This window comes from Alexandromys fortis, unplaced genomic scaffold, assembly GCF_014885135.2.
Source record: "Alexandromys fortis isolate MF-2015 unplaced genomic scaffold, M_Fortis_MF-2015_v1.1 scaffold_5, whole genome shotgun sequence".
Classification (NCBI taxonomy): domain Eukaryota; kingdom Metazoa; phylum Chordata; class Mammalia; order Rodentia; family Cricetidae; genus Alexandromys; species Alexandromys fortis.
Genome location: NW_026067924.1, coordinates 23,899,267 through 23,925,864, shown reverse-complemented (window position 1 = coordinate 23,925,864; position 26,598 = coordinate 23,899,267). Strand labels below are relative to the sequence as shown.

Sequence of the window (26,598 nt, the reverse complement as noted above, 5' to 3'; positions counted from 1 at the left end):
TTCCTACAGAGGAGCAGGAGGCCTAGTGCAGAGGTCTGTACTCCGCACGCGGCTTTCCGCGCCTCAGCATTTAGTGGGCTAGGTGAATGAACCAGCTGACTACACTTACGATTAAGCTCCAAAAGGCGGTGCAGAGACTTAACGCCAGACCTTAGCTTAAGGGGAACACAAACCGTGGCGAAACAGCAGGGACCCGGAGCAGCAAACTGTAGTACCAAGGGGCGGGGCTCCGAAAGGGGCGGGCCCTAGAGGCGTGGTTTTCGGGACAGAACGGGCCCGAAGGGGTAGGGTTGTGGGCGTGGCTTAGTAAAAGGGGCGTAGGATAAAGGTGGGGTCTTAGAAAGAGGCGGGGTTGGAAGGCGGAGTTTCAAAGAGGTGCGGAGATCGAGGGCGGGGCCTCAAGGATCAGGCACGTGCAGGGGGAAGTAGGTGGGGGATTAAACGACTAGCACGAGGTAGGTTTAGCTCTCGGGGAGGCGGGGCTAGCACATCGCGTTTCCTACAAACATGTCCCTCTTCTCTGGCCGTAGTGAGAAACCGGAAGTTCCTATGAGGCGTGCTTTGGAGTTCCGGGATAGAGCCGGCACCATGTGGGAGCTGCTCTGAAGAGTTGTTGGTTATCCAGTCCTGCAGATATTCCAAGTTCAGGGTGAGGAGGAGCACGGTTCAGCCAGGAACGGCCGTGACTTGGGACGGGTAGCCAGGGTGGGACTTGAAGCCGTAGTTCCTTGCCTGGGGAAAGCGTGAGCTGCCGAGGTGTAGTTAATGCTGTTTCGGTGATTGAGCCTCGCCGGTTCTGGAGAGCCTGGGCGGTGGGTTTCTGTGTTCTCGAGAGTACGGAACTCGGTGTTGCCAGTTCATGAGACCTGTGCTGCCAGGTTAAGCCGCTTGAAGTTTCGCAGTTTTCCACGATGTTTGTTTCTTAGCCCGTGTTTTGAGACATCCACTGCCTTGCAAGATGACTTCCTTAGCCCAGCAGCTCCAACGACTCGCCCTTCCTCAAACTGATCCCAGCCTCCTGTCTAGACATGAAGTGGCCTCTCTGTTGTTTGACCCCAAGGAGGCGGCCACCATCGACAGGGACACCGCCTTTGCCATCGGTGAGCCCCCTTTCACTCAGCAAAGTTCCTGGAGCAATGGTTTTGGGGGCTTTTTCTGTGTTTTCTTGTCTTTTGCGTTGTTGCTTTCCGAGCAGGTCCTTGTTTGATTTGTCTTCTTAAGGGGGAAAAAAGGCAAACTTGTTAGATGCTTAAATGTATTTATAAATAGTGGAATCTGAAATTTTACAAAGCAACTAATACGTAAAAGGAAGAAAAATAAGGAGATTGAGAAAATTACTGGGGTGTGGAGGGAGTCTTCCAGAACTGAGAGTAGTTATAACAAGGATTAGAAAGAGGGGTCGGGATGGAGTTCTTGGTGTGAAGTAGTTTCTTTCCTCCTATTGAGTGAGATCAGATAAGTCCTATATGTAAAACCAAAAACCAGTGTTTGAGAGTGCATTACACATTATACAGTTCTTGGATTTAGGGGTAAGGAAACTGTAGAAGTTAGTTCTAAGTGACTCTTCTTGTAGGATGCACTGGCCTGGAGGAGCTTCTTGGAATTGACCCTGCCTTTGAACAGTTTGAAGCACCGTTGTTCAGCCAGCTAGCAAAAACCTTGGAGCGCAGCGTTCAGACCAAAGCAGTGAACAAACAGCTGGATGAAAACATTTCACTGTTCCTCCTTCACTTGTCTCCGTATTTCCTGCTTAAGCCAGCACAGAAGTGCCTGGAGTGGTTGATTCACAGGTAGCTAACCACGTTAATCCTTTACGGACTAGAGAGTTGCAGGCACTCGTTAAAGCTGTGTTGTTAGCTGGAGCTGACTTAGATTAATGGGATGTCTGGAGTGTGAAGTGAACATGTTCTTATATTAAACATGCTGATCTCGAGTAAAATGTCCTGTTTAGTGTGTTTAGATTTTTTTGGGTTTTGTGGTGTTCATTTGTTTTTTGAGACAGAGACTCACTGTGTATCTCTGGTTGACCTCAGACTCAGATATCTGCCCCTTTCCTCCCCAGTGTTGGGATTAAAGGTGTATGCCATCACTCTTGTGTAGTTTTATTTTGAGGGTAAGGTCTCATACAGCTTGAGCTGGTTTTTAACTTCTCTCTTTCTTTCTCTTTGTTTTCAGAATGTGTCTTTCTTTGTAGCCCTGGCTGGTGTGGAACTCACTGTATAAATCAGGGTTACTTCAAACTCCTGAATCTGCCTCCTTTTGCCTCCCAAATCCTGAGATTAGGGTTCTGAACTCTTACTCCTGCCTAAGTACTGTGGGTGCCATCAGACCAAACCTAACCTCATTAGTTTTTCTTTTTTTGGTTTTCGAGACAGGGTTTCACTGTAGCTTTTGGAGCCTGTCCTGGAACTAGTTCTTGTAGACCAGGCTGACCCTGAACTCAACAGAGATCTGCCTGCTTCTGCCTCCCGAGTGCTGGGATTAAACGCTTGCCCCACCACTGCCCGGCTAACCTCATTGGTTCTAAGGAGCAGTGTACATTTCCTTTTCAGAGTCATTCTCAAGGATGAAACTATTAAGTTTTTTTCTTTCCACACTAGAGGTTAAGACTATCCTTTAAAATATCAAACCAAGTCAAGTAGTATTAGTAATGTGTATTAAGCATGTATATAACATGGCCCATACTAACTACTGTGGATGCTGGGAACCAGACTTTTGACCTCTACAAGAGCAGCTTGTAGAGGCTAAATGGCTGAGCCTCCACTCCAGTCCTTCTTCATGTAGCCTTCATTCAGCAAACGTTAAGTGTGATTTTAAAAAAAAAAAAATCTGTAGGTTGTCCTTGGTGACTGTCTTTAAATAAATACCTCAATAAAAGTTTACATAAGATTTAGGTGACTTTGACAGGATTTGTTGAGAAAGTTTCATACAAGTAGTGTCATGGTTAATACTCGAGCCTGTATAAAATTAATAGAAGGCAAGATCTGGCACTATTATATTTCAGTCTGAAGAAATTAATGTGATTTTATTAATCTTTTGGTTTTTCACAGGGTGTGATGGCACACGCTTTTAGTCCCAGCACTTGGGAGACAGAGATTGGTGGATCTCTTGAGTTCAAGGCCAGTCTGCTCTACAAAAATCAGGCTAAATCAGGGCTACACAGAAAAGCCCTGTCTTGAAAAACAACCAAACTTTTTTATTACTATCATTATTATTATTACAAGTATTTTGAAATATGGTGGCTAGGAAAGCAGTAGGAGGTTACTGGAGCGCAGACAAGCCCAGCAGTTGTTGTCTTGTTAGCCAGTTAGTTTTCTTGGTTTCATGATGATGATAATGATGACGATCACAGTTTCATTAAAGTTTAAAGTGAATAGGGTATAAATTTTGATACCGAATATTCAAAATGTTATTGCTTCAGAATTGATTGAACCATGTTGAATCAAACTTGAATGCAAAATAGAGTTTATTATCTAAGTACTGTTTATCTTGTGATTGAAATTCATTGTAGGTCATTATACCATTGAGACAGGATTTGGCCCTTTTAGAAACATGTGTCTGCCAGGCATGGTGGTTCACTCTTGGGAAGCACAGGCAGGTGGACCTCTGTGAGTTTTTTCATGAGACAAGGCCATCCTGATTTTGTCTACATAGCAAGTTTCAAGCCCCACAGTGAGACTGTCGAAAGGAAAAAAAAAAAGAGCAAAAGCAAGTACTTGTGAATTTTGTATATTGTGTTGATTTTAATCATTCCATATTGTTCCTAGGTTCCATATCCATCTTTACAATCCCGATAGTCTCATTGCTTGTGTTCTGCCCTACCACGAGACACGGGTATTTGTGCGGGTGATACAACTTCTAAAAATTAGCAATCCAAAACACAAATGGTTTTGGCTGTTTCCTGTTAAGGTAAGATTGTTTAATGCCATGTTCATTCATGTATATAATTATTATAAACCATGATTAAGGTTTTTGTTTTGTTTTGCTTTTTTTTGTTGTTTGCTTTGCTTTGAGACAGGGTGTCACCTGAGCAGCCTCCACTCATAGAGAATCACCCCCTTTCTCCCTACTTGCTTGACTAGTATTATTAGTTTTGTTTTGGTGGTATGGTCTCACTGTAGAGGCCAAGCTACTTTCAAACTTTCTCTCTGTGTAATCCTGGCTGGCCTGAAACTCAGCATGTAGAGCAGGCTGACCTCAGAGTCACAGATCTGCCTGTACTAAGAGCTGATGGCAGATGGTGCTGAAGCTAGCAATCAGAAGGAAAAGAGGGAAAGGATAGGCAATTTTGGATTCAGTTTAATTTAATTTGGGAAAAGTAAAGCCCTAATGATCATGAAGATAGTCCAGTTTTATCTGTACCATTTGTTTCTTAACTTCCCGTTAAACTCTTATAATGACATCTAGTATTTATTTAGTACCTGACATTAGACTAGGCATTTTACATCGTACTGTCTTGAAGTCTTATAAACTCTTTATAGAGGTGAGGATGGACTCAGGAAATTGAAGCTACTTACTAGAGTTCCTGTGACTAAAGCGGGCACAGTTGCAATATGAGTGCTACTTTGCATTTGTAATTTTAGTGCCAAAGTAATTTTTTAAAAGGTGGAGAGAATGAAACTCTTAAAATACTTACACAAATTAAAGGGATAAGGATAACTTGAAGAGCACCAGGAAACTGTTTAAATTGAATAGGTGTTTGGAATGAAAGGATAGTTACTGAGAAGAAGGGCCTAGAAAGGTCCGTCTACAACAGAGACTAGAAGAAAGTAGGTGGGTGTCATAGAAAGGAACTTTTACTGCCTGTGAGTGTGCTAATGGGGCTGGGGTAAAAGCTGATGAGAGTGAAGGTAGACCAGTAGGCCATGGGTCTGCACCAAGAGCTAGTGACAGCTGGTAGTGAAGTTAGCAGTCAGAAGGAACTAGAGGAAAGGAATCCTCAGTTTTGATTTCAAAAGAGAATTTCAGAACCTGAATGTAAATTAGTCAAGCTAACTGAAGTTCAGAAAGTCTAGTCTGTGCCAAAGCTGCCTTTCCCTGCATTCACGCTGCTCAGAACATCAGGACCATTTTCTCCTGGTCTTCCACAGACTTCAGCACTATCTAGAAACTCTTTTCAGGTATCCAAACCTCACTCTCCCCTTAAAGATGACTTGGATTCTTCATTTAATTGTTTTGTTAATGTTTATTAACAGACCATGTGCAGTAGTATTTAGTGGGGATAGCAGTATAGGCTTTCCAGGGCCTGTGCCTGTTTCTGCTATTAGAATATTGTGAGGCGGACCGATTCAAAAACCAAATCTTACTAGTAGAATGATTACGAGCTAGAAAATTGAGATTAAATATGTATAAGTGGTACATTATAAGTGCTTTCTTCTTTCGCTGTTACCCTGCTCGTTGGAGTTCCAAAAGTTTCTAAGAGTTTATGTGTTAATCTCATCAGCACCAGTTACAAGGTCTTGATGACCAACCAGATGTTATTAGATAGGTACTAGTTGGGGTAACGGTCAGTTGGCAGTTGTTTCTAATAGCTTGTTCTTTTTATCAATAACAGCAGTCTGGAGTGCCCTTAGCTAGAGGAACTTTGGTCACCCATTGCTACAAAGACCTTGGATTCATGGATTTTATTTGCAGTTTGGTGACCAGATCTGTGAAGGTGAGCCATGAGTGTGCTGTTGAGTGTGTGGGCTCCCAAAGTGATGGATGGCTCTCAGAAAGGAAACATTTGGTAGAACTTGGAAGAAGTTCCTATGTTGAATGGTCTGCTCTTGGGGTGCATGAGCAGGTGGAGAATCAGTCTTTTCACCAAAAGATATTTTCTATGGAAGTAACTTAGCCTATTGCTTGTCAGATTCCAGCTACAGTGATTATTAAATAGAAACTACCTAAAAATGTCAAGAAACATCTTTACTCAGCATCGTGCATGATCCTTAAAGAACCAGAGTGTTCCACAAAGCCTGCATGTGTGTGTGTTCCCTATTTCAGGCATTCGCTGAGTATCCGGGAAGCTCAGCCCAGCTCAGGGTGCTCTTGGCCTTCTATGCTTCCACCATCGTGTCTGCTCTGGTGGCTGCTGAGAACCTGTCAGACAATGTAGTTGCCAAACTATTTCCATACATCCAAAAGGTAAGTCAAGTAAATAATTTTATACAGAAAGGAATTTGCTTGCTTTTGAAAATTTTATAAAGAAGTACATATTTTTAAATTGATAGCTTATATTTTAAATGGTTGATAAGATCAAATCCTTAGGTTAAAAAATACTTCCATTATTAAATAGATATCTAATAATAAATGTTCACTTCTTTCTATGTCCTAGGTCTATTTTCTTAGTCATATTTTTGTCATACAGGAAAGAGGAGCCTGCCCTTCAGGCACAGGCTGACTCTTCCCTGTTTCCTTAGCGCTGAGTCTTTCCTACCTGCCACCTCCCAGACACTTGACAGAGGTTCTGCTTTCACTGCTTCTAAGCCCCAGATTACTGTCTTCAATACAATAATACAGTTTTACTCTCGTGAATGATGAGATGGACCTCTCCCTTCCAAAGACATGAGCTTGCAGGTCAAGCAGAGCTTGTTGCCTCTTGTTGGGATGTGTAGTGGATGTCCGAGTTAGGAGGCTTTTCTCGAGTTTGTTCCTTCTCACCTTGTGTCCGCATAGGAAAGAAAGTGAACACCTTGGTATTCCACTTCTTAAGAGTCATTGCCTGTCATTTGCTTTTTTAACTACAATGTATTTATTTATTAGATAGTTTTAAAATTGCATTTTGCCTCTGTGTAAGAAAACAGCTTGTGTGAGTCTGTTCTGTTCTACCATGTGTGCCCTGAGGACTGAACTCAGGTCGTCAGGCATGGTACCAAGTACCTAAGACTCGCTGACCATCCTGCCAACCTTAGTTTTGTTTTGTTTATTTTGTTTTGTTTTGAGAGAGAGCCTTTGGCTGTGTGGCCCACACTGGTTTTGAACTCATGTTCATCCTGCCTCAGCCTCCTGAGTCACGGTGTGACCACCGGCTTAAAAATTGTTTTTGTCTTATACATGGAAACATAGGATTATACATGAATCAGGGCAAACATTAACATTTCTGATTGGTTGTACTTAAGTAACATGTTAAGTAGAAGAACCTAATTCTATGTTTTTTCATTTTCCTTTTATTTTAATAATATTTAGGGGTTGAAATCATCTTTACCAGATTATAGAGCTGCCACATACATGATAATCTGTCAGATTTCTGTGAAAGTAACAATGGAGGATACCTTTGTGAATTCACTGGCATCCCAGCTCATCAGAACATTGACCAAGGTTCCTTCTCAGGTCAAGGATGGATTAGGTTGCCTGATAATTCTCTTACAGCGACAAAAGCCAGAAACGCTTGGGAAAAAGTAGGTATTGTTTTACAGTAGAGGCCAGTGAAGTTGTTTTGAATAAGTTTTGGTGAGATCTACTGCTTTTACACTGCTTTTGTCTATTTGTCCATATCATATATACTTCCTTCTTTCCAGGCCGTTTCCTCATTTGTGCAGCATTCCAGACCTCATAGCGCTACTTCACGGGATCTCCGAACGCTACGACGTCAGTCCTCTTCTGCGCTACATGCTTCCCCATCTGGTTACCTCTGTTGTTCAGCACGTTGCAGGTATGTGGCTTACATTTGGGCCTAAAAGCTTCCTAAGTTCCAACTATCATCAAATAGGACAGACACCTGGTTGATAGCTTTAAACTATTTAAAACTTGCTATTCAGGTGTTTCTGTGTAACTAAGTTGTTTCTATATAGTTAAGTGAAAAATCTTTAGGGTTGGGCAGCTTCACCGAAGGGAGGACTATCATTCTGAGACATTTCTCAGGATTCTGGTATTTAAATAGGTTCTGTTGGAATGAAAGGATTTGGCCAAGTAAATCTTTGCTTCCTGTTGTTGTTTTATTTACCCTTTGGCTCTTTTGGCTTTTTTAATCTTTGCTCTTTTGGCTCTTTTGAGGGGCCCGCTGTATAGCTCCCAAATAAATTACACACATGGAGTCTTATTCTTACTTATAAACACCTGGCCTTAACTTGGCTGGTTTCCACCCAGCTTTTAAATTAACCTGTCTACCTTTGCCTCTGGGCTGTTTCCTTTTCCTCTATATGTCTTACTTTTACTCTTACTGTGTGACTGGCTGGGAGGCTGGGTGACTGGCCCCTAACGTCCTCCTCTCCTTGTTCTCTTGCTCCTTCTCCTCACCCCAGATTCCTCCTATTTATAGTCTCTCTCTTCCGGCCCTGCCTATCCTTTCTCCTGCTTTGCTCTTGGCCATTCAACTCTTTATTAGACCAATCAGGTGTTTTAGACAGGCAAGGAATCACAGCTTCACAGACTTAAACAAATGCAACATAAACAAAAGCAACACATCTTTACATCATTAAACAAATATTTCAGAGCATAGACAAAAGTAACACACCTTAAAATAATATTCCCATCTAGATACATAAAGATACTGAAAGATCTCTAGTGATTCATTCACAGTAAATATCCAGCTGCCAGAAAGTAAGCCAAGAAGATTTCATACATAAAAATACAAATTATGGCTGGGCGGTGGTGGCGCAGGCCTTTAATCCCAGTACTTGGGAGGCAGAGGCAGGTGGATCTCTGTGAGTTCAAGGCCAACCTGGGCTACAGAGCTAGTCCCATGACAGCTAGGGTTGTTACACAGAGAAACTCTGTCTCAAAAAAAGAAAAAAGCAACAAACAAACAAATCCAAATTATGAAAGAAATTGATAATTTTCATTATTTTTCTTTGCTTCAATAAACAGAAAAGAAAGTAAATACTTGGTTCTATGGCTGCTTAAGAGAATATTAGCAAAAACATCTCTAAATTATGTTAAGTGAGATATAAAAAGGTTTGCACAACTAAATCTTGACTTAAAGCTTTCATTTCAGTAAGTCTAGAAGATGGCAGCCTTGGTTTAGTCAGGAGGCACTGCCAGGAAAGCTTGGCCTTCTTTCAGAGATCCCAGCTAGAGCCAGCTTCTCTAACTTTTAGTGTGGTCTGGGGAAACAATATAATTTTTGCACTTCTGTTTTATTCTTGATACCTATATCATGATAATGCTTATAAAAAGTATAGAGAATTTCAGGTGCAGGACAAATGAGAGCAGTTATACAAAAAATGTTTTGAGAAATGTAAATGACTCAATAGATGTAATATACATTTGACTCTAGTTAAAAAGAGGTGGGAGGGGGCTGGAGAGATGGCTCAGAGCTTAAGAGCATTGCCTGCTCTTCCAAAGGCCTGAGTTCAATTCCCAGCAACCACATGGTGGCTCACAACCATCTGTAATGAGGTCTGGTGCCCTCTTCTGGCCTGCAGGCATACACACAGACAGAATATCGTACACTATTTATTTATTTATTTATTGAAAAAGTAGGTGGGAGATGACTCAGCAGTTAAGAGTGCAGACTGCCCTTACATAGGACCCACACTGGACAGTTCATAGCTGTCTGTAACTCCAGTTCCAGATTTGATGTCCTGTGCATCAAAAGGCACCTGGATATTTGGTACACATAAGCTCTGTGTAGGCACACAGTCATATACATCAATAAACAAGTAATTTTTAAAAAGAGAATAAGTAGGGGCTAGAGAGATGGCTCAGTGGTTAAGAGCACTGGCTGCTCTTCCAGAGGTCCTGAGTTCAATTCCCAGCAACCACATGGTGGCTCCAAACATCTATAATGAGATCTGGCGCTCTCCTCTGGTGTGTGGATATACATGGAGGGAGAATGTTGTATACATAATAAATTTTTTTAAACAAAAGAGAATAAGTATAGAAAGTAAGTTACATACAAAATTTTGGATTCACCAAGATAGGATAGATAATGGAGTATTTTCTCTGAATTTGCCAAATAATAGTGGACTAGATATTGTGGATGTGTTTTTTACTTGATAACTGTATTTTATATAGTTTTACTATGTTAGAGTTAAAACCTTTCCCATTATTTAGACAAAAAGGGGACATGTTGTGGGAGAATTATTTGCACTGCCACTCCATTCTACCAATAAAGTTATACTTTGAATCAAAAAAAAGATAATCAGTAAAAAGCTAGAGATACTAGTATATATGTTTTTAAGTTATTACTAGAAAAATTTTTCACTGTAAGTAAATTTAATCATGAAGATGCCAAAAAGAATATCGCTCAGTTTTCATCTGTTTACATATATCAAGGAGAAGAAACTGAAGGAATTGATGGTCAAATTTACAAGAGACACTTAGAAGCAATACTTACAAAAATACCGCTGACGAACAACTTAGATCACCTGCTAGCTAGGTAAGATTGTTGTTAACGTGCTTCTGATTTGCATATTTATGGCTAAGTATTCATTTCAGTATTTATCAGTAGTTTTCTGGTTTGCTTTTTAATGTATTTTGTTTGCACTGTCTATATCATTTCTTTAGTTATGAGTATTGAATCTAACAACTGACAGCCTAAAATGCAAAAGTACAATTTCTTGATTGTCATTAATGTTTATAGAAGAAAATGAGAAGGTATTAGTCCCGCTAAATTTGAGTTGTAACTAGGTTTACAGATGTTTAAATATTTCTATTAATAATTTCAGGCGTAGTGCCTGAAATAGCACCTCAAAATGGATACTCAGTAAATGTCATTTAGAATCTTCATACTGAGAAAATTGTTTCCTCCGTTTCTCCGAAAGACACTTCTGTCTTCTCTATTCATTTCCTATTTGATTGGCAGTTTGATGTGACGACTGGAATGTCTAGGTGTTGTAGTTGACACAGGTTGGGATCTGGCTGAATGCCACTTCAGTTAGAATAGTAGTTTTAGAAGCCAGTCCTCCTGGATCTGTTTTGTCCTTCTGTTAGGTGAGAAAGAGAACTGCCTGCAGGTGTCCTCATTTGTGTGCACAGAGGCTTAGTTTACTCTGGAATCAGAATGACCTTTGAAATTTATAGCCCTCTTCTCTTCCTGACACAGAAAGGGTTACTACACCTTTGACTTCTGTTTGCTGCTGTTTCCTTCAATCTCAGGCAAAATGGAAGCTTTCCAATGCCCTATTTTTTTCATCAGCAAAATCAATATAATTTCTTTCCTATGGAGGTGTGATCATTAGAGATATGATTTGTAAAACACTTAGTACATAGCAGGGATTCCATGAATGATAACCCATATCTTCTGGTGTTTCTTTTATAGCCTTCTTTTTGAAGAATATATTTCATACAGTTCCAAGGAGGAAACCCATGCTAATGAAGTAGCTTTGCTGAACGAGCAGTTTCTTCCTCTCATTAGACTTTTAGAAAGCAAGTAAGTTGGGTGTGTGTGGGTGCTTGTCTTCAATGTTGGTCTGTTCTGCAAAGAAGTCGTGTCTTAAGCAATGGATTGTAGATACTTTTCCTACTTTATCCTTCCAGAAAAGGACAGTATATTTAGAATGAGATATATTGAAAGACAAAAGGACATGGGGTTGTGGCAGGTCTGTGGACAGTATAACTTTTTTTTTTTTTAAAAACTATAAACTTTTATTGTCTCATAGTGACAGACCTGATCAATATTAGCCTTTATGTTTAATATGTGTTTTGTACATGTAGGTGAATGTGGCTAATAGCTTTGTCAAGAATATTGAATGGGGCTGGAGAGATGACTCAGTGGTTAAGAGCAGTGGCTGTTCTTGCAGAGGTCCTGAGTTCAATTCCCAGCAACCACATGGTGGCTGACAACCATCTGAGATCTGGTGCCTTCTTCTGACCTGCAGGCATACATGCAGGCAGAATACTATATGCCTAATAAATCTTTAAAAAAATACTGAATGACTACTGTAATTCCTTCCTAGATACCCCAGAACATTAGATGTTGTATTAGAGGAACACCTGAAAGAAATCACAGGCCTTAAAAAGCAGGAGCTTTTCCATCAGTTTATTTCCCTTTCTACGAGCGGAGGAAAGTATCAGGTAGGTTGTCCTTCCCCAGCAGTCAAGACAGGAATTGGTGTGGTTGTTTATTTGAAGAGCATCAACCAATAGTCATTTCCTGCTTTCCTCTATTGAAAAACATCAGAGAAAAGAAAAAAACAAAACAAAAAAACATCAGAGAGCTGAGAATTTATAGTTTGTGTAAATACTAGAAACAGAGCTCTGGGGCAGGAATCATAACTAAAGAAAAATGTACTATTCGGGAAAACATTGGGCATTTCATATGTTGTCACCAGTGGTGGCTGCACAGGCTCCCAGCATGCCTTGTTACTGCAGGTGTGCACCTACCAGCGTAAGGAGCCTGCAGTCACATGATCATGACCCTGAATAAATCTTAAGAAATTTTTTAGTTCAAGCCTAAATGCTAAGAAATTTGACAGGTTCTTATGATTCCCCTTGAAAATGAATATTATAAAGATAAACGCACTTTTCTCCTGATATCGGGCTCTTAGTTCCAGTGGTGCATTTCCTTTATTGTTTGTTTTTCGAGACAAGATTTCTCTGTGTAACAGTCCTTGCTGTCCTGAGCTCTGTAGATCAGACTGGCTTTGAGCTCACTGAGATCTGTCTGCCTCTGCCTCCTGAGTGCTGGGATTAAAAGTGTGCACCATCAATGGTGCATTTTCAAATCTGGTAGACAGCCCGGAGGTGTTAATCCTAGCACTCTGGAGACAGAGGCAGGCGGATCTCTGAGTTCAAGGCCAGCCTGGTCTACAGGAGCTAGTTCAAAGACAGGCTCCAAAGCTACACAGAGAAACCCTGTCTCGAAAAAACAAAAAACAAATCAGGTAGATAGGTAGATGACCTTTGTAGTCTGATTTTATGCCAGTTCAAGCTTCTCTGTTGTTTTCTGGGTTGTGTCCTGTCTTCACTGAGGTACCAACTTAGTACTGTCACTTGGAATTAGACTTACGTTGTAATGCTATTTCACTAAATTTAACCCACACCCATCCACACAAGGATATGGAACATATGTGCAATATGAATGTTCTCATGTATTGTAACTCAACTGTGTCCTCTAGACTAATTTACTTTTCTGTTTCTACATTTAGATGGTTATTGCACAGCATATTGGGAAGTGTAGAGTGTTTTCTGTTTTCATTTTTAGTTATGTGTTACTCAGATTAAGTGAAATAATTGAATTATTATGTTGGACTTGCAGTTTTTAGAGGACTCTGACACATCTTTGATGCTCAGTTTGAATCATCCACTGGCTCCTGTGAGACTTCTGGCCATTAACCACCTGAAGAATATCATGAAAACATCAAAGGTTTGTGTCAGATCCCCCTCCAAGTCTAATTCTAGAGTAAGAAATTGGAGTTTCTGTCAAGAATTTATATTGTATAATCACAGATAAGTCAAACTTTATTTTATTTATTTAGTTTTTGTTCTTTCAAAATAACTGCCCTGTTTTGGGGGTTGTTTGTTTATGTTTTTGTTTTATATATTTTAAGGGGTATAGTTGATTTTTAAGATAACATCTATTTATTTATTTATTTAGTGCCTGTGCTTATATATGCAAGTGTTTGCACAGAGGTCAGAGAAAAATATGTGGATCAGAGGACTACCATGTGAGATTGAACTCAAGTTGTCATGTCAAGGGCCTTTGCCCACAGAGTCATCTCACTGGCCTGTCATCTCTCTCTGGGCTCTCTATTTTTAGCAAGGCCAACTCGTAATTAAAAGATGGCATTTAGATTGTATATGCTATGTTCAGTGAGACTGGAAGAGGATTGTAGCAGCTACCCATCTCAGAAGGCCTGTTGGACATGACCTGGTTCTCATTCGTGTGCTCTCAGAGTAGGGCTTGGTCTCCATACTGGTGTTCTGAGGTTCCAGTAAAATTTGTGAGCTTTGTTGCAATAGTTAATTTGCTTTTCTCTTGCTCAGGAGGGCATTGATGAGACTTTCATTAAAGAAGCTATTCTAACCCGGTTAGGCGATGATAATGTAGATGTCGTTTTGTCAGTGCTGAGTGCTTTTGAGGTGAGTAAACATGTTCTGTGGATGTGCGGATTTTGTTTGTAGGTACTTGGTTTTTCTCACGTGGTGCTTGGCTCTATGCAGGAATGTGTCTGGAAATTAGTGCATTAAACATAGTCTGATGAGTCTCAAAGGAGAAGCTAGACTGCACAGTTTGCTTGATAAGGAAATACTACAGAAAGGAAACGTGCTTATGGTGTGAGAGCTTTGTGTCGACAGCCAGTGTCCCAAGACCAGGGCAAATTGGGTCATGAATGCCACTTTTGAGAAATTGTCCTAAGTGAAAAGAAAAGTGCGACAAAAGAAAAGTTCTCATAGAATGGACATTCTACTGGGATTCTTCGGAGAGATTCTTTACAATTAATTGAAAATTTCAATTTTTTAAATTTCATTTTAAGAACACTGTAGATATTTGATAGTAAATATTTATTTAATTGTGTTTTCTTCCCTATCTAGATTTTCCAGCAACACTGGAGTGTAGAGGAGACCATTTCGCATCTTCTGAATCTCTTCCAAAGAGCAGAACTTCTCAAGAATAAGGGGTGGTATGTTTGTTTCTGCTGAGCACATGCTCTGTGCATCAGTGCCCTCTCAGGTTCACACTGCTCTCTTCCTTTTCCTGAGGACTTTAATAACTTAGTGGTTGACTTTTGCTCAGGACTATAGAACAGAGCTTTAAAAAGTTTGTTATTTGTATGTGTGCCTGTGTTTGTACAATGTGCGTGTATGTGCCACTGCTTACCCTTGGAGGTCAGAGGACAATTGTGTGGAGTCAGTTCTGTGTTTTCACCTTCCCATGGGGCTGGGAGCTGAATTCAGGTGTCAAGGCCTGTGTAGCAATTGCTTTGACTTGTGAGTCATCTCACCAGCCCTGGTAAAACAGATCTTAATGGATTGCTCTCTTGAACTGTAAGACATCTATTTGATTTCCTGGTATTTGAATGCTGTTTTCTATGCTTGAACTTCTAAAAAATAAAATGCAAAAGTATATGATATAATATTAGAGCTGGGTGTGGTGGCATATGCCTTTAATCCTAGTACTTAGGACACACAAGTAGGTGAATCTGAGTTCGAAGCCACCCTGGTGTAGAGTGAGTTCCAAGACAGCCAGAGCTACATAGTGAGATCCTGTCTCAAAAAAAAAAAAGATGTTAAATTTTGAGTCATAGGGTGAGAAGAGTTTTCTAATTCTCTTATTTGTAATTAAAGTCAATAAAAAGTAAACCAGCTCAAAAGCTTGTAACACTTAAGTATATGATGAGCTTTAGTTTAGGTTTTTGTTTTTGGCAAGGAAAAGTGACAGATCTGGAGAACATGAGAGGATGTTTCATATAGTTTCTGTCTGCTCTATAGGTCAGTTGCTGATACAGTGACAGAGGAGCGCGTGGGGGGGGGGGAGATAATTTCATGCATGGTGCAATGTATTTTAACCATATTCACTCCACTACTAGATTCACCCTTGATGTCACATCTTCCCAATTTTGTGGTTCTGCTCTTTCCTTTATAACCCTCCAATCCAGTTTGTGCTGCCCGTACATGCATGGGCATGGGGCCATCCAGTGGAGAATGGTTGGTCTAGCAGGGGCCACAATCCTTAATGAAAGCTGGCTCCCCCTTTCCCCAGAAAGGATATGCTTTTCATTTAATTTATGTGATATGATGTATAGGGGTATTTTGCCTCCATGTATTTTTTTCTTTTCCTTTTTTTTAAAATTTATTTCACTTTATTTTATATGCTTTGGTGTGAAGGTTTCAGATCTCCTGGAACTGGAGTTACAGACAGTTGTGAGCTGCCATGTGGGTGCTGGGAGTTGAGAGCAGCCAGTGCTCTTAACTATTGAGCCCATCTCTCCAGCCCCATCTACCATGTATTTCTGTGTACCTTATAAATGCTTAGTGCCTGTGGGGGCCAGAAAAGGGTGTCAGAGTCCCAGAAGTGGTGTTACCACTGGTTGTTAAATTGCCGTGTGGGTGCTGGGAGCATAAGCCAGGTCCTCTGGAAGAGCAGCCAGTGTTCTTAACTGCTGAGCCATCTCTCCAGCTTAGAATATGCATTTTTTTTAATGCAGGATGGATGTGAATCTTCACTGTCTAGTGGAGCTGAGGTATCTGATGTAATATATTTTGTTACAGTTGGAGGTGTTTGTTTTTTGTTAAGATACTTGACAGGACAAGATTATTGCCTAGATAACTCCTTTATTGGCATGGGCTTGAGGTTGTGTCTTAGTTGTCTCTGAGCAGTATTTTTCATTAGGAGACCAGGCGAGCTATTACCAATTGAGCCAGAACAGTGTAATAATGAATTCTGTTGGCTTGAAGTCTCTAACATGTCTCTGAACCAAATGTATCTCATGTCTTCCAGGTACAGGGTGCTAGAGCTCGCAGCAAACGTCCTAATTAAAGAAGAGGTGCTGAGTGCAAGCGATCAATTGTCAAATCAGGTGGTTGTCCAGTTGCTGCCTTTCATGGTCATTACTAGTGATGACATCGAGTCTCCTGATGTGAAAATTGCTATACATCTGTCAAAATCAGGAATTTGCTCTCTGCATCCTCTACTAAGAGGCTGGAAAGAAGGTAAGAAACAAGTGTTAGATAAAACAGCTGTCTGTCCTATAAAGAAGATGAAACTGTTAAAATTTGGTTTTCTCTGCTGTTTGCAGTTGTATTTGTTATATGTCAGCATAATAGTCTTTATTTTGACTAAGTGGCTCATAGACAAATTCAGACTTGTATTAAAAAGAAGCATAAAAAGCAAGCCTTTGAAGAGAACTAGTAAAAATTTTATCTAAATGTGTAACTTTACCTAATTCTTTATATGAATGCCACTGATAAAGGGCTGTCTGTGTTCAATTTTTTTTTTTACAGTTCTTGAAAATGTTATTAGAAGCAGAAAGTCAATAGATATAATTGGTGTAGGAAATCAGAAGATGGTCCAGTTGCTGGCTGGCAATTTAAGCTCAGGGGACCGCTCTTCGATGCTGAGGCTGGTAGGTGTGCTGTCCACCCCTGCTCTGCACTTTGCTCTCATGCTCAGTAGGCGTGCTGTCTTTTGTTGTTGTTCCAGTCTTAAACAGATACAAAGGTCGTTTGGGGTATTCCTGTGGGGACTGTGACTGAGAGTTACAGCTCAAGCTGACCTGGAACTTGCTGTTGTAGCCCAGGCTGACCTTGAGTTCCTGATCTTCTTGCCTCATCCTCCCAAGTGCTAGGATTATAAACTTGTACGACTACTAACTTAATATATTCTACCAATTGTTTAAGTCCTCTCTCTCTCTCTCTGTATATATATAAATTTTTTTGGACTAGTTAAAATACTTTGTTATTTTTAACCTTCATTTTTTTCTAATTTATATTTGACATATTAAAGTCTTTTCATTGTTAGCATATCCAAATGAAATTAAAAGAAAATACTTTTATAAACCTTTTAATGGTGTTAGGTGTCTGATTTATTGATTTTTGTTGCTGCTTGTATTTTTAAGTATGTGTTTTAAATGCATTTGATTTGTCAAGTGTGTTTATGTACATTAATTTCTAAGTGTTTTTACAGTTACCTAGTAATCAGTGTTTACTGCTTTTTAAAAGGCTGTTTGTCATCTCACATGATACATGATACATAGATCAGCCAAAGATAGCTAGAAAAGTTTGTTCTGGAAAGATCATGACTAACCAGTAACGGAGAATGCTTCTTTCCCAAGGTGGAAGATTTAATAAGTGCCGGGGAGAAGGAGTCCTATAGCCTGCAGCAGAAAGTGACATTTCACGTGATCATGTCTGTGCTTATTTCTTGCTGCTCATCCTTCAGAGAAACCTGCTTTCCGTTTGCTATTCGGGTGTTCAGTTTATTGCGGAAAAAAGTAAAGAAGCTCAAAAGCATCATGGCTACTGTGGTAAGGAGTGCAGTGTCTGCAGACAGCTGGGTACAGAGTGCAGCACAGCGTGGGTGCTGGGGGTCTAGCTGGGGAGTGGGAAGCAGTGGTGGCAGTGGGTTTCAGGCAAGGTACTCTCGTGCTTTGCAGCAGATTTATTCAGATCACGAGATTTCCAGGTTGGAAGGTTTTATGTCATGACTGACTCCTCTTTACTCTTTTTGTCAGGCCACTATCCAGGTTTCACTCATAACTACTCTGGTGATGACAAACTCACTTGCAGAGTTAGGGCTTGAAGAAAACCTGTTATAGTATTTATTGAAAGAATATTCTTTATATTGAAAACAGTTGAGTGTCCTGGTAGGTCTGGCCATCTCTGGCCTGCCGTTGTCTCTGACAATGTTACTAAAGGTCCTGTTTCCATTTGTACCTAGTATCCCATTTTGAGGTAACAAGATTGTTTTAATATCTGCTGTTTGCAGCAGTATTTTTCTTTTATTTATCTTCTAAACTCCAAAGGGCTGCCCATTACAGGATTTGCTGAGTTACACTTGTTACACTTTCTTCATATTTATGTATACTCCCAGAATTTTTATAAATTCTAATTTTAGTCATTGTTAGCTAAAATTATGTGAACATGCTTCTCCATACTTTAAAAGGTGGCCCAGGTGAGCCCCCCTTAGTGTCTGTCTCTTGTGAGGTACAGCGGCTGGAGCTGTATTTGTCCGCAGTGTTAGCAGGATAGAGCAGTTATGTTTTACTTTGTGTAGGTGGTAGGTTGTTTCACATTGCTCTGTCAATACCCTTTCTGAGGACTAGGAGCGTCTTTCCAGCTGCAGCCGCTTACCCATCCATACACGCACGCAGTGGTGTATGCATATAGACAACTATATGCAGTTGTCAATCCACCCCTCCTAGCGCGTGCACGTCTGCTGCCGTCTGCTCGTAGAGCACACGTTTGAACTCCTTCCAGGATGTGCTAGTTTCTGTGTCCGCCAATGTTGCAGGAAATCCCCTCCGAGTGGCACCTGGAACTGATGCTGAACAAAGGATTGCCAGAAGAGCTGTGGGCGCGCTACGTCCAGCAGCTCCACAGTGCTCAGAAGGTTACTATGGAGGACGCCATTTTACTGATATTTTCCCTGAAGTGTTTTATTTTTACCTTGAAGGCTCCCAAATCTTTTCCTACAGGTAAGGCACGATCATAAATCTTTAAATGTGATGCAACACTGAGTTCTTAACTCCATAGTTCACCTCACTTGAATGCGAAGCTCCCCGAGCATGCTCATGTAGGTTTCCCCATTGCTTCTCTTTGTCACCATGTCCCTGCAGATGCTACATGGTGGAATCCCGAGCAGCTAGACGACGACAGCAGATGCTACCTGCACTTGCTCATTGGTGTCTTTGAACTGCTGCTTGAGTTTTCTGACGCCATGCATTTCAGGGTTCTGATGAGCCTTATCATGAAGGTACTGGGCTTCTCCTCACAGGCATTTGCTGTGGGTGGTGAAGGTTATTTTATTACCACAGTTCCAGTACTAATGGGAGTATATTTTGCAGCAGTGAGGAGTGTGCTCAACATCCCCTCCAGAGCAGTATAGTAAAGACAGCCAGGCAGCACAGTGAGCCGAGAGTAGCCTGCAGCGTTCCTATGGATGGGCTAGTGTGTTTAAGAATCAAAGCGGCCCAGTCTGTTCACGTTGTAAATGTCATTTGTAGATGAGAAAACTGTCCTAGTGTTGAAAGACGATATTCAGGAGACGCAGTCACTCGTGAAACTTATCCTGGGCGGTATTACCTCCATGCTGCAAGCAGTGTGCTCTTGTCCTTGTCTGACTCCCTCTCTCCATGGTATTTAGCATTGCCAGCATTGCTCACTCCTTCAGAATGCTTTCTTAAAGTTTTCAGGTCCCGTTCTTGTCTAGGTTTTTAGTTATTGTCCCTATCTTTTCTGTTCCGTGTTTTCAACTGTAAGGTTATAGTAGAGTTCTTGAATATCATTCTTCAAGGACACCTTCTAAGTCCTTAAAATTCCAAGTATTGAAGAAGTGATTCAAGGTACATGACATTAAATCACTCATGTCCTATTGTACATTAATGAAAAGATCCGGGGGTAACGCCCGGCAGTGGTGGCGCACGCCTTTAATCCCAGCACTTGGGAGGCAGAGGCAGGTGGATCTCTGTGAGTTCGAGACCAGCCTCGAGACCAGTGAGTTCGAGACCACTGAAGGCGTAAGTCACAAACAATCCCACATCAGTTTGGAATTATGATTAATAGGGTGGTATTTATTTAAAGGGGAAAAAACCTACAGATCATCGTCCCAGACAACAGCCCTCTGTGCAATCAGGAAGGAGTCTAGTCGCCAGAAACGGAGCAGGAAGCAAAAAAAAAAAAAAAAAGAGAGATCGAGGAGGGAAGTGGCCGCTTTTTTAAAGAGAGAGACCACGCCCCAATGGGCTGGTATCTCAGCGGCTATTGGCTGGAGGAGCGAAAAAACCTCCTGCATCATACAAGAGCTAGTTCCAGGACAGGCTCCAAAACCACAGAGAAACCCTGTCTCGAAAAACAAAACAAAACAAAATCCGGGGGTAGTTTGTCTAAGTGAGACTTCACTTTGTTTGCTTTTTTTTGATTAGGTACACCTACAAGATGTTCTTCAGGTGTTCAAGTTCTTTTGTGTTTTGTGGACCTATGGTTCTAGCCTCTCAAATCCACTTAACTGCACTGTGAAGTCAGAGCTGCAGACTCAGGCTCTTTACATAGGCTCTGTGATGCTTTCTTCTCAGAATACACAGTATAAGCAAAAGCTGGCATCTACTGCATCTCCAGGTATGACAAATCACATTTAACCATTAAATTAGTACGTTATAGACATACAGTAGATGAGGAAGTATAGTTTAGTCTTGTATTTGATTGCATAGAGGTAACCTAATTTTTTAATATAATTGACCCTGTGGTGGGGAGATGGTGCTGAGTGCAAAGGCACTTGAGTTTAATCCTGGCCACATTGTAGAAGGAGAGATTTGACTTCTGCACTCAGCACAGTTGTGACCACACCACACCACATATAGATACAGAAAATATCTTTATTTTTATTTATTCATAAAAAATATAATTTAAAAATGTAATAAGAAGTTAAAAACAAAAATGGGTGTGGTGGCACATGCCTTTAATCCTAGCACTGAGGGGGCAGAGGCAGATGGAGAAATAGATCTCTGAATTCAAGGCCAGTGTGGTCTACACACTGGTCTCTACACAGAGAAGGCATATGTACTTTGTTTAGAAATGAGTATTTGAAGTTTCCAGTTTGGCATTACACATTTTCCTTCCTTTGTGTTAGAGGCAATGGGCAGCCCTCCTTAATGTATACCTCTCTCTACAAACAGCAGGACTGAAGAGCGTCACTCTCCACCTAAAATGAAGGTGTAACATAAAATTTAACTGGTATTGGAAGAAGACAGATGCATATGATCTCTAAATACAGAGCTTGATACTTTATGAATGAGTTTTCAGGGTGGGCAGTACCTTTGTGAGCCAAAGATAAAAGTAGAAAAGCTTTTATAGACAAATCTGGGATATATGGGTTATATTTCAACCTTATCTCAGAAAAGGAAACAATAACAATAAAAAACCCAGCCAACCAAACAATAACTCTAGAAGGAAAAAAAATAGATAGAGATTGTAAGATTTCTGCACTAAAAATGAAGTCAAGTATCAGGGAGCCAGCTTTGATTGGCTAATGCCTGTAATCCCAGCACTTATGAAGGGGAGGAAGGGGAATCTGAAGTTTCAGGGTAGCCTGGACTGTATGAAAGCAACAACCTGCACCAATCAGCAGTAATTTAAATATTTGCAAAGCACCCATAGTAAAAGTCAATGGTAACTTCCTGCTGCTCCTAAAGCAGGAGTGGATTTGGAGGCTGTTGCAGCGTTGTTCTGAAATCCTGACCTTCACTAGCACTTGACAGCTTAAGAGTAAAAGCACACTTTAGATACATGTGTGCCTATCGGAACAACCCTTAAGGTGAGAGGACAGTTGACAAATTGCATGTTTTGAGAAAATGTGGCTATTTTTCTGAAATAATTAGGCAGTGAACAGTCTTCAGAGGAGGGATGTCTGAGAGGGAACCTTGTATGTGTGTGATGGCCAGGATGGGGTAGTGCCAGGGATGTTAACCAGGTGTCTTACAGGCCAGATGTGTGCTATGCAAAGGAGCTGTGCTCCAGAAGAAAACCTGTCACTGTGAACCTTTGACACTAGCTTCTTTCCCATTTCATTTAGTGGTGCTGTCTCTGCTCCTCAGTCTGGGAAGCCCTGTAAAAGAAGTGCGCAGAGCTGCTGTTCAGTGTCTCCAGGCCCTCAGCGGAGTAGCCTCGAAGTTTCAGCTGGTGATAGAGCACCTGGTTCCTAAGGCAGAGGAGATCACTTCAGATGCTACCTATGTGGTCCAGGTAGACTACTGTCAAAGACGGTTGCAATGGAGAGCCTAGGGAACAGAGCAGTTTGCTCCTTCCTGTACCTTGTAGGGATTTGGGTGGATTAATCCACTAATTTAAAATTTTGTGTCAGCAACTTCAGTCTTTTTGCCATTTTTTAAAAGGTCACATATTGTGTTTCAATTGTGTTGTCCTTTTCTTGCATGAAAGACTAATGTTCAGTCTTCACAGTGTTCACAGCTGTTGGATACTAAAACCCTTTCCAGTTGGTACTTTATTTGAAGAGAAGTTAAAAGATGTAAGCAGTGTCCTGTCATTAGAAAAGACTTCCATAGTTAAGACATTTAGTCCTTAAAGTTCCTTTCCCCTTTTGAAGACAGTTTTCTGTCTTTCTGGTACCTAGGATTTGGCTACGTTATTTGATGAACTACAGAGAGAAGAAAAACAGAAATCACATCAGAAGTTGTCTGAGACACTGAGAAGCCTTCTTCACGGCATTTATGACTGCCCGTCGTACATCGCAAAAGACTTGATGAAAGTATTTCAAGACGTGAACAGTGAGGTATGAGTGTTTTGCACAGAGTGCAGTGGATTATATATTCCATGACTTTCCTGAGAAGTAGCTGCCAGGATGAGGAAGCAGCTGTGTGTTCTCAGGTGAGAAGTTCTTCACCACATGGACGGAAGAATTACGGAGGAAAGAAGGATTCAGGATTCAAAAAGCACACATGAGTGTTCATTCATTTTTAAATTCAGTATGTAATCTCAGCAACTTAATCTCAGAATAGGTTTTAACTTGTGTTCATTTTTAAGGAGAAATCCTCTACAAAGGAATATGTTTAGAGTCTCTAAAACTGGATTTTTTTTTTCTTTCTCTCATTTACAAAATACACGGGTTCATGTAATTTTTGTAGGGAAAAACATAGCCTTCGTTGTGTGCTCAGGGAAGCCTGTGATGTGAAGGAAATGTCTGCTCTGACCAACAGGGCTTTAACTCCCTTCTTTCCATACCTGGAATGCCCATGCTTCCCATTGCTCTTGACCAACTGCAAATCCAGAGAATTAAAGTGGGTAAAATAGAATAAAAATTATTTGTTTTTTTTTTTTTTCTTTTTCCCAGTTATCAGCCCTGAGTTGTCCCTGGTGTTAACAGGCTGGCAAATTTCTTATATAAAGCAGTAGATAGTGAATATGATTTAACTCCTGTCGATGAGGTTCAAATCTTCTAGTTCAGCCAGGCTCAGAATCGAAGTGTTTGGGAGAAAGTTTTTTGGGAGAAAAAAGCAGGCTTTTTTCTTGTCCTTATTTCAAAAAAAAAAAAAAAAAAAAAAATCAGTATTTATTATGATTAACCTAGAGGTGACTAAAAGTTTTTTTTAGAAAACTGAGACTAGATTATATAAGCAATTATGCCGTGTTATACAGGGGCTTGTGTATCCAGAGTTTTGTCTGAGGAGTGACTTATGGGCAGTACTCTGCAGATATCAAGAAACAACTCTCGGGCTCTGGACCATCTTTCTTTGCAGTTGTTCAGATTTGCCTCTGTGAGATCAGACAGGGTATGTAATCAGATGATTGTGGCTGTTGTCAATGAACAAGTTTAAAAGTCAGGACATCACTGGATTTGTCAGAAGAGCCATGACTTCTGGTTTAACTATTAAAGCCTTTACATACCTCATTTGAATCAATACTAATGATACCAAATTGAGGGAAATGCAGTACTTTAGCAAATGCTAACTATTGCTGTACTCATATTTTAGTTTGTAGTTTCTGTTCTTAGAATGTGTTCACTCCTGTAAAGAATGTAGAGAACTGTAGCTGAACTGTGAGAGCACACCTGAGCAGAACAAGAGCCTCGGTTACTACTACTAACCTTCTCTGTCTTTAGATGGTGCTGGCCCAGCTGCTGCCTATGGTGGAGCGACTCCTAGAGAAGGTGGAGAAGGAGCCCACAGCTGTCCTGAAAGATGAGGCCATCGTTTTACATCTCACTCTGGGAAAATACAATGAGTATTCAGCTCCACTTTTACATAGAGACCCAAAGAGTCTAGACCTGTTTATAAAGGCTGTGCACACAACAAAGGAGCTTCACCCAGGAATGCCAACCGTTCAGATTACTGCTCTTGAAAAGGTCAGTGGCTTCCTTCAGAAACTCAAGCTCGATCATGCATGTACTGAGTTGTAAATTATTATTTGGGGGGGGGGGGTCTAGACAGGGTTTCTCTGTGGTTTTGGAGCCTGTCCTGGAACTAGCTCTTGTAGACCAGGCTGGTCTCGAACTCACAGAGATCCGCCTGCCTCTGCCTCCCAAGTGCTGGGATTAAAGGCGTGCGCCACCACCGCCCGGCAGGTTGTAAATTATTAATGGTTTGAGCACACTTTTAAACGCACGAGATATAGTTTACCTACTGTACAAAAGTTACGTGCAGAACATTAAAAAATACTTGCTTTTAAAAGCTGGTGAGAGGGCTCTGCAGGTAAAAGGAGCTTGCTGTGCAAACCCAACAACCTGAGTTTAAAAGCGAAACTGAAGTGAAGGTGAAAGCGAACTGATTCCCAGAAGTTCTCAGACCTCCACTGGTGCACATGCGTGGATCACACACACCATGAGGAGAAGTCTTAGGTTGAGGCTGTTTACTGACTCGTGGGTTTGTTTGCTTTTTCCTACTCCTAGATTACAAAGCCATTCTTTGCAGCTCTGTTAGACGGGAAGGTGCAGCAGAAGCTTCTGTGTGTGCTGTTTGACTTACTGGTGAACTGTAAAAACTCCCATTGTGTTCAGACGGTTGGCAGTGTTTTCAAAGGGGTAAGTCGCAAACTGATTTGTAAACATTTAGTCTTTTCCAATTAACAAAACATATAACTACCCTGCATTTTACAGTGTTCCTTTGGAGTCAGATTTCACCATTAACAATATTCACAGGAAAGTATGTGCTCAAGAGGTTCAAACCCCACATCTTACGTCTTTGCCATTTATTTTTGGTTTTTGAATTCTTTAAATTTTTCAGAGATTATACAATGCATCTTAATCATAGCCACACCATACTTCTTTTGCCTCCCCCTGTGCCCCTACCAATATATCTTTTTTCCAGCTTCAAGCCCTTTTTTAAAAAAGAAACAGTCCACTGATTCTGATCAGTTCTGTCACCATGTAAATGGGTGTGAGGCACAGGCAGCCTGCCAGTGGCACCCCTCTCTCAGAAGCCATCAGCTGTCGTGGCTCCTCAGCTAGGCATGGAACCACAGGAGCCCCTTCCCATTCATGCTTTAAAAATTTCTTTTTCCAATTTTTTGAGATAGGGTTTCTTTTATGTAGCCTTGACTGTCCTGGAACTCACTCTGTAGACCAGGCTGGCCTCGAACTCATAGAGTTCAGAGTGCCGAGATTAAAGGCATGCAGGTAAGCACAGCTGCTGTGAGTTCGCGTGGGAGTCCAGCATTTCACAGCATTCTCCATCTTTCCAGTCTTAGATGATTTCTGCCCACTACCCCAAGTTCCTCGAGCCTTGTTTGGTACAGGCGGTCAGTACAGACGTCCCATCTGTGGCTGACATTCACAGTCATTTACTTTCAGTCTTTTGAATGGCTAGGGGTCTTTTGCAAAAACTACTGCCCTCCGTATAGGAAGCTTCTTTGAGCAAGACTGAGCGCAGCACAAATGGTTCTAAAGGGAGAGTCCATAATGCTGAGGGAGGCATGGTGGCAGGCAGATACAGCAGGAAGCTGAGAGACCACACGTTACCATCCAAGTGCAGGAAACAGGACAAACAAAGTGGGGCAAGGCTATTCACCTTTTTTTATTATTGTTATATGAAGTATATATTTTTAATAAGTTAGGGCATATGGTTATCTTATTTTGGTTCTTACTCAGTAGGTATGGCTGCCTTTTTTATGAAAGGAATAGGAAATTGTGAGGGGCTTGATGCTGAGAGCAAGGTGACCTTATTTTACTTAAATAGATTCGTAATGTATAAGATGGAATTGAAACTGCTTGTTACTTTTTTATGTATATTGAAACCTAGCTACATTGGGGAGGATTATTCCATTTCCTGAATTGACTGAAGTAGAGAATGGCAGGGGCAGTGAATAAAGTGATTGCCATGTGAGTGTGAGAAATGGAGTTTGTGTCCTGCATAAATCCTGCTGTGCTTTGTAGCCCATCTGTAGTTCTTGCGCTTAAAAGGCAAAGACAGACCTGGTAGTGGTGGTGCACACCTTTAATCCCAGCACTTGGGAGGCAGAGGCAGGCGGATCTCTGTGAGTTCGAGGCCTGCCTGGTCTACAAGAGTGAGTTCTAGGACAGGCTCCAAAGCAACACAGAGAAATCCTGATTCGAGAGAGAGAGAGAGAGAC

General features: G+C 41.0%; 1 protein-coding gene across 1 annotated transcript in view; it reads left to right on the top strand.

Annotated features, from left to right (window-relative positions):
- Positions 1-551: 551 nt before the first annotated feature.
- Positions 552-26,598, top strand: part of Heatr1 (HEAT repeat containing 1) — a 45,731-nt gene continuing 19,684 nt past the window's right edge. The window contains exons 1-24 of the mRNA XM_050142185.1: positions 552-649; positions 927-1,100; positions 1,574-1,790; positions 3,768-3,909; positions 5,555-5,656; positions 5,986-6,126; positions 7,168-7,379; positions 7,500-7,633; positions 10,198-10,300; positions 11,183-11,293; positions 11,820-11,937; positions 13,121-13,228; positions 13,849-13,944; positions 14,398-14,486; positions 16,304-16,515; positions 16,807-16,928; positions 17,637-17,828; positions 18,815-18,998; positions 19,140-19,276; positions 20,445-20,637; positions 22,091-22,260; positions 22,649-22,807; positions 24,134-24,376; positions 24,920-25,051. Coding sequence (XP_049998142.1) covers positions 959-1,100; positions 1,574-1,790; positions 3,768-3,909; positions 5,555-5,656; positions 5,986-6,126; positions 7,168-7,379; positions 7,500-7,633; positions 10,198-10,300; positions 11,183-11,293; positions 11,820-11,937; positions 13,121-13,228; positions 13,849-13,944; positions 14,398-14,486; positions 16,304-16,515; positions 16,807-16,928; positions 17,637-17,828; positions 18,815-18,998; positions 19,140-19,276; positions 20,445-20,637; positions 22,091-22,260; positions 22,649-22,807; positions 24,134-24,376; positions 24,920-25,051 — 3,459 coding nt within the window. The 5' untranslated portion in view covers positions 552-649; positions 927-958. The remainder of the gene's footprint in view (positions 650-926; positions 1,101-1,573; positions 1,791-3,767; positions 3,910-5,554; positions 5,657-5,985; positions 6,127-7,167; positions 7,380-7,499; positions 7,634-10,197; positions 10,301-11,182; positions 11,294-11,819; positions 11,938-13,120; positions 13,229-13,848; positions 13,945-14,397; positions 14,487-16,303; positions 16,516-16,806; positions 16,929-17,636; positions 17,829-18,814; positions 18,999-19,139; positions 19,277-20,444; positions 20,638-22,090; positions 22,261-22,648; positions 22,808-24,133; positions 24,377-24,919; positions 25,052-26,598) is intronic.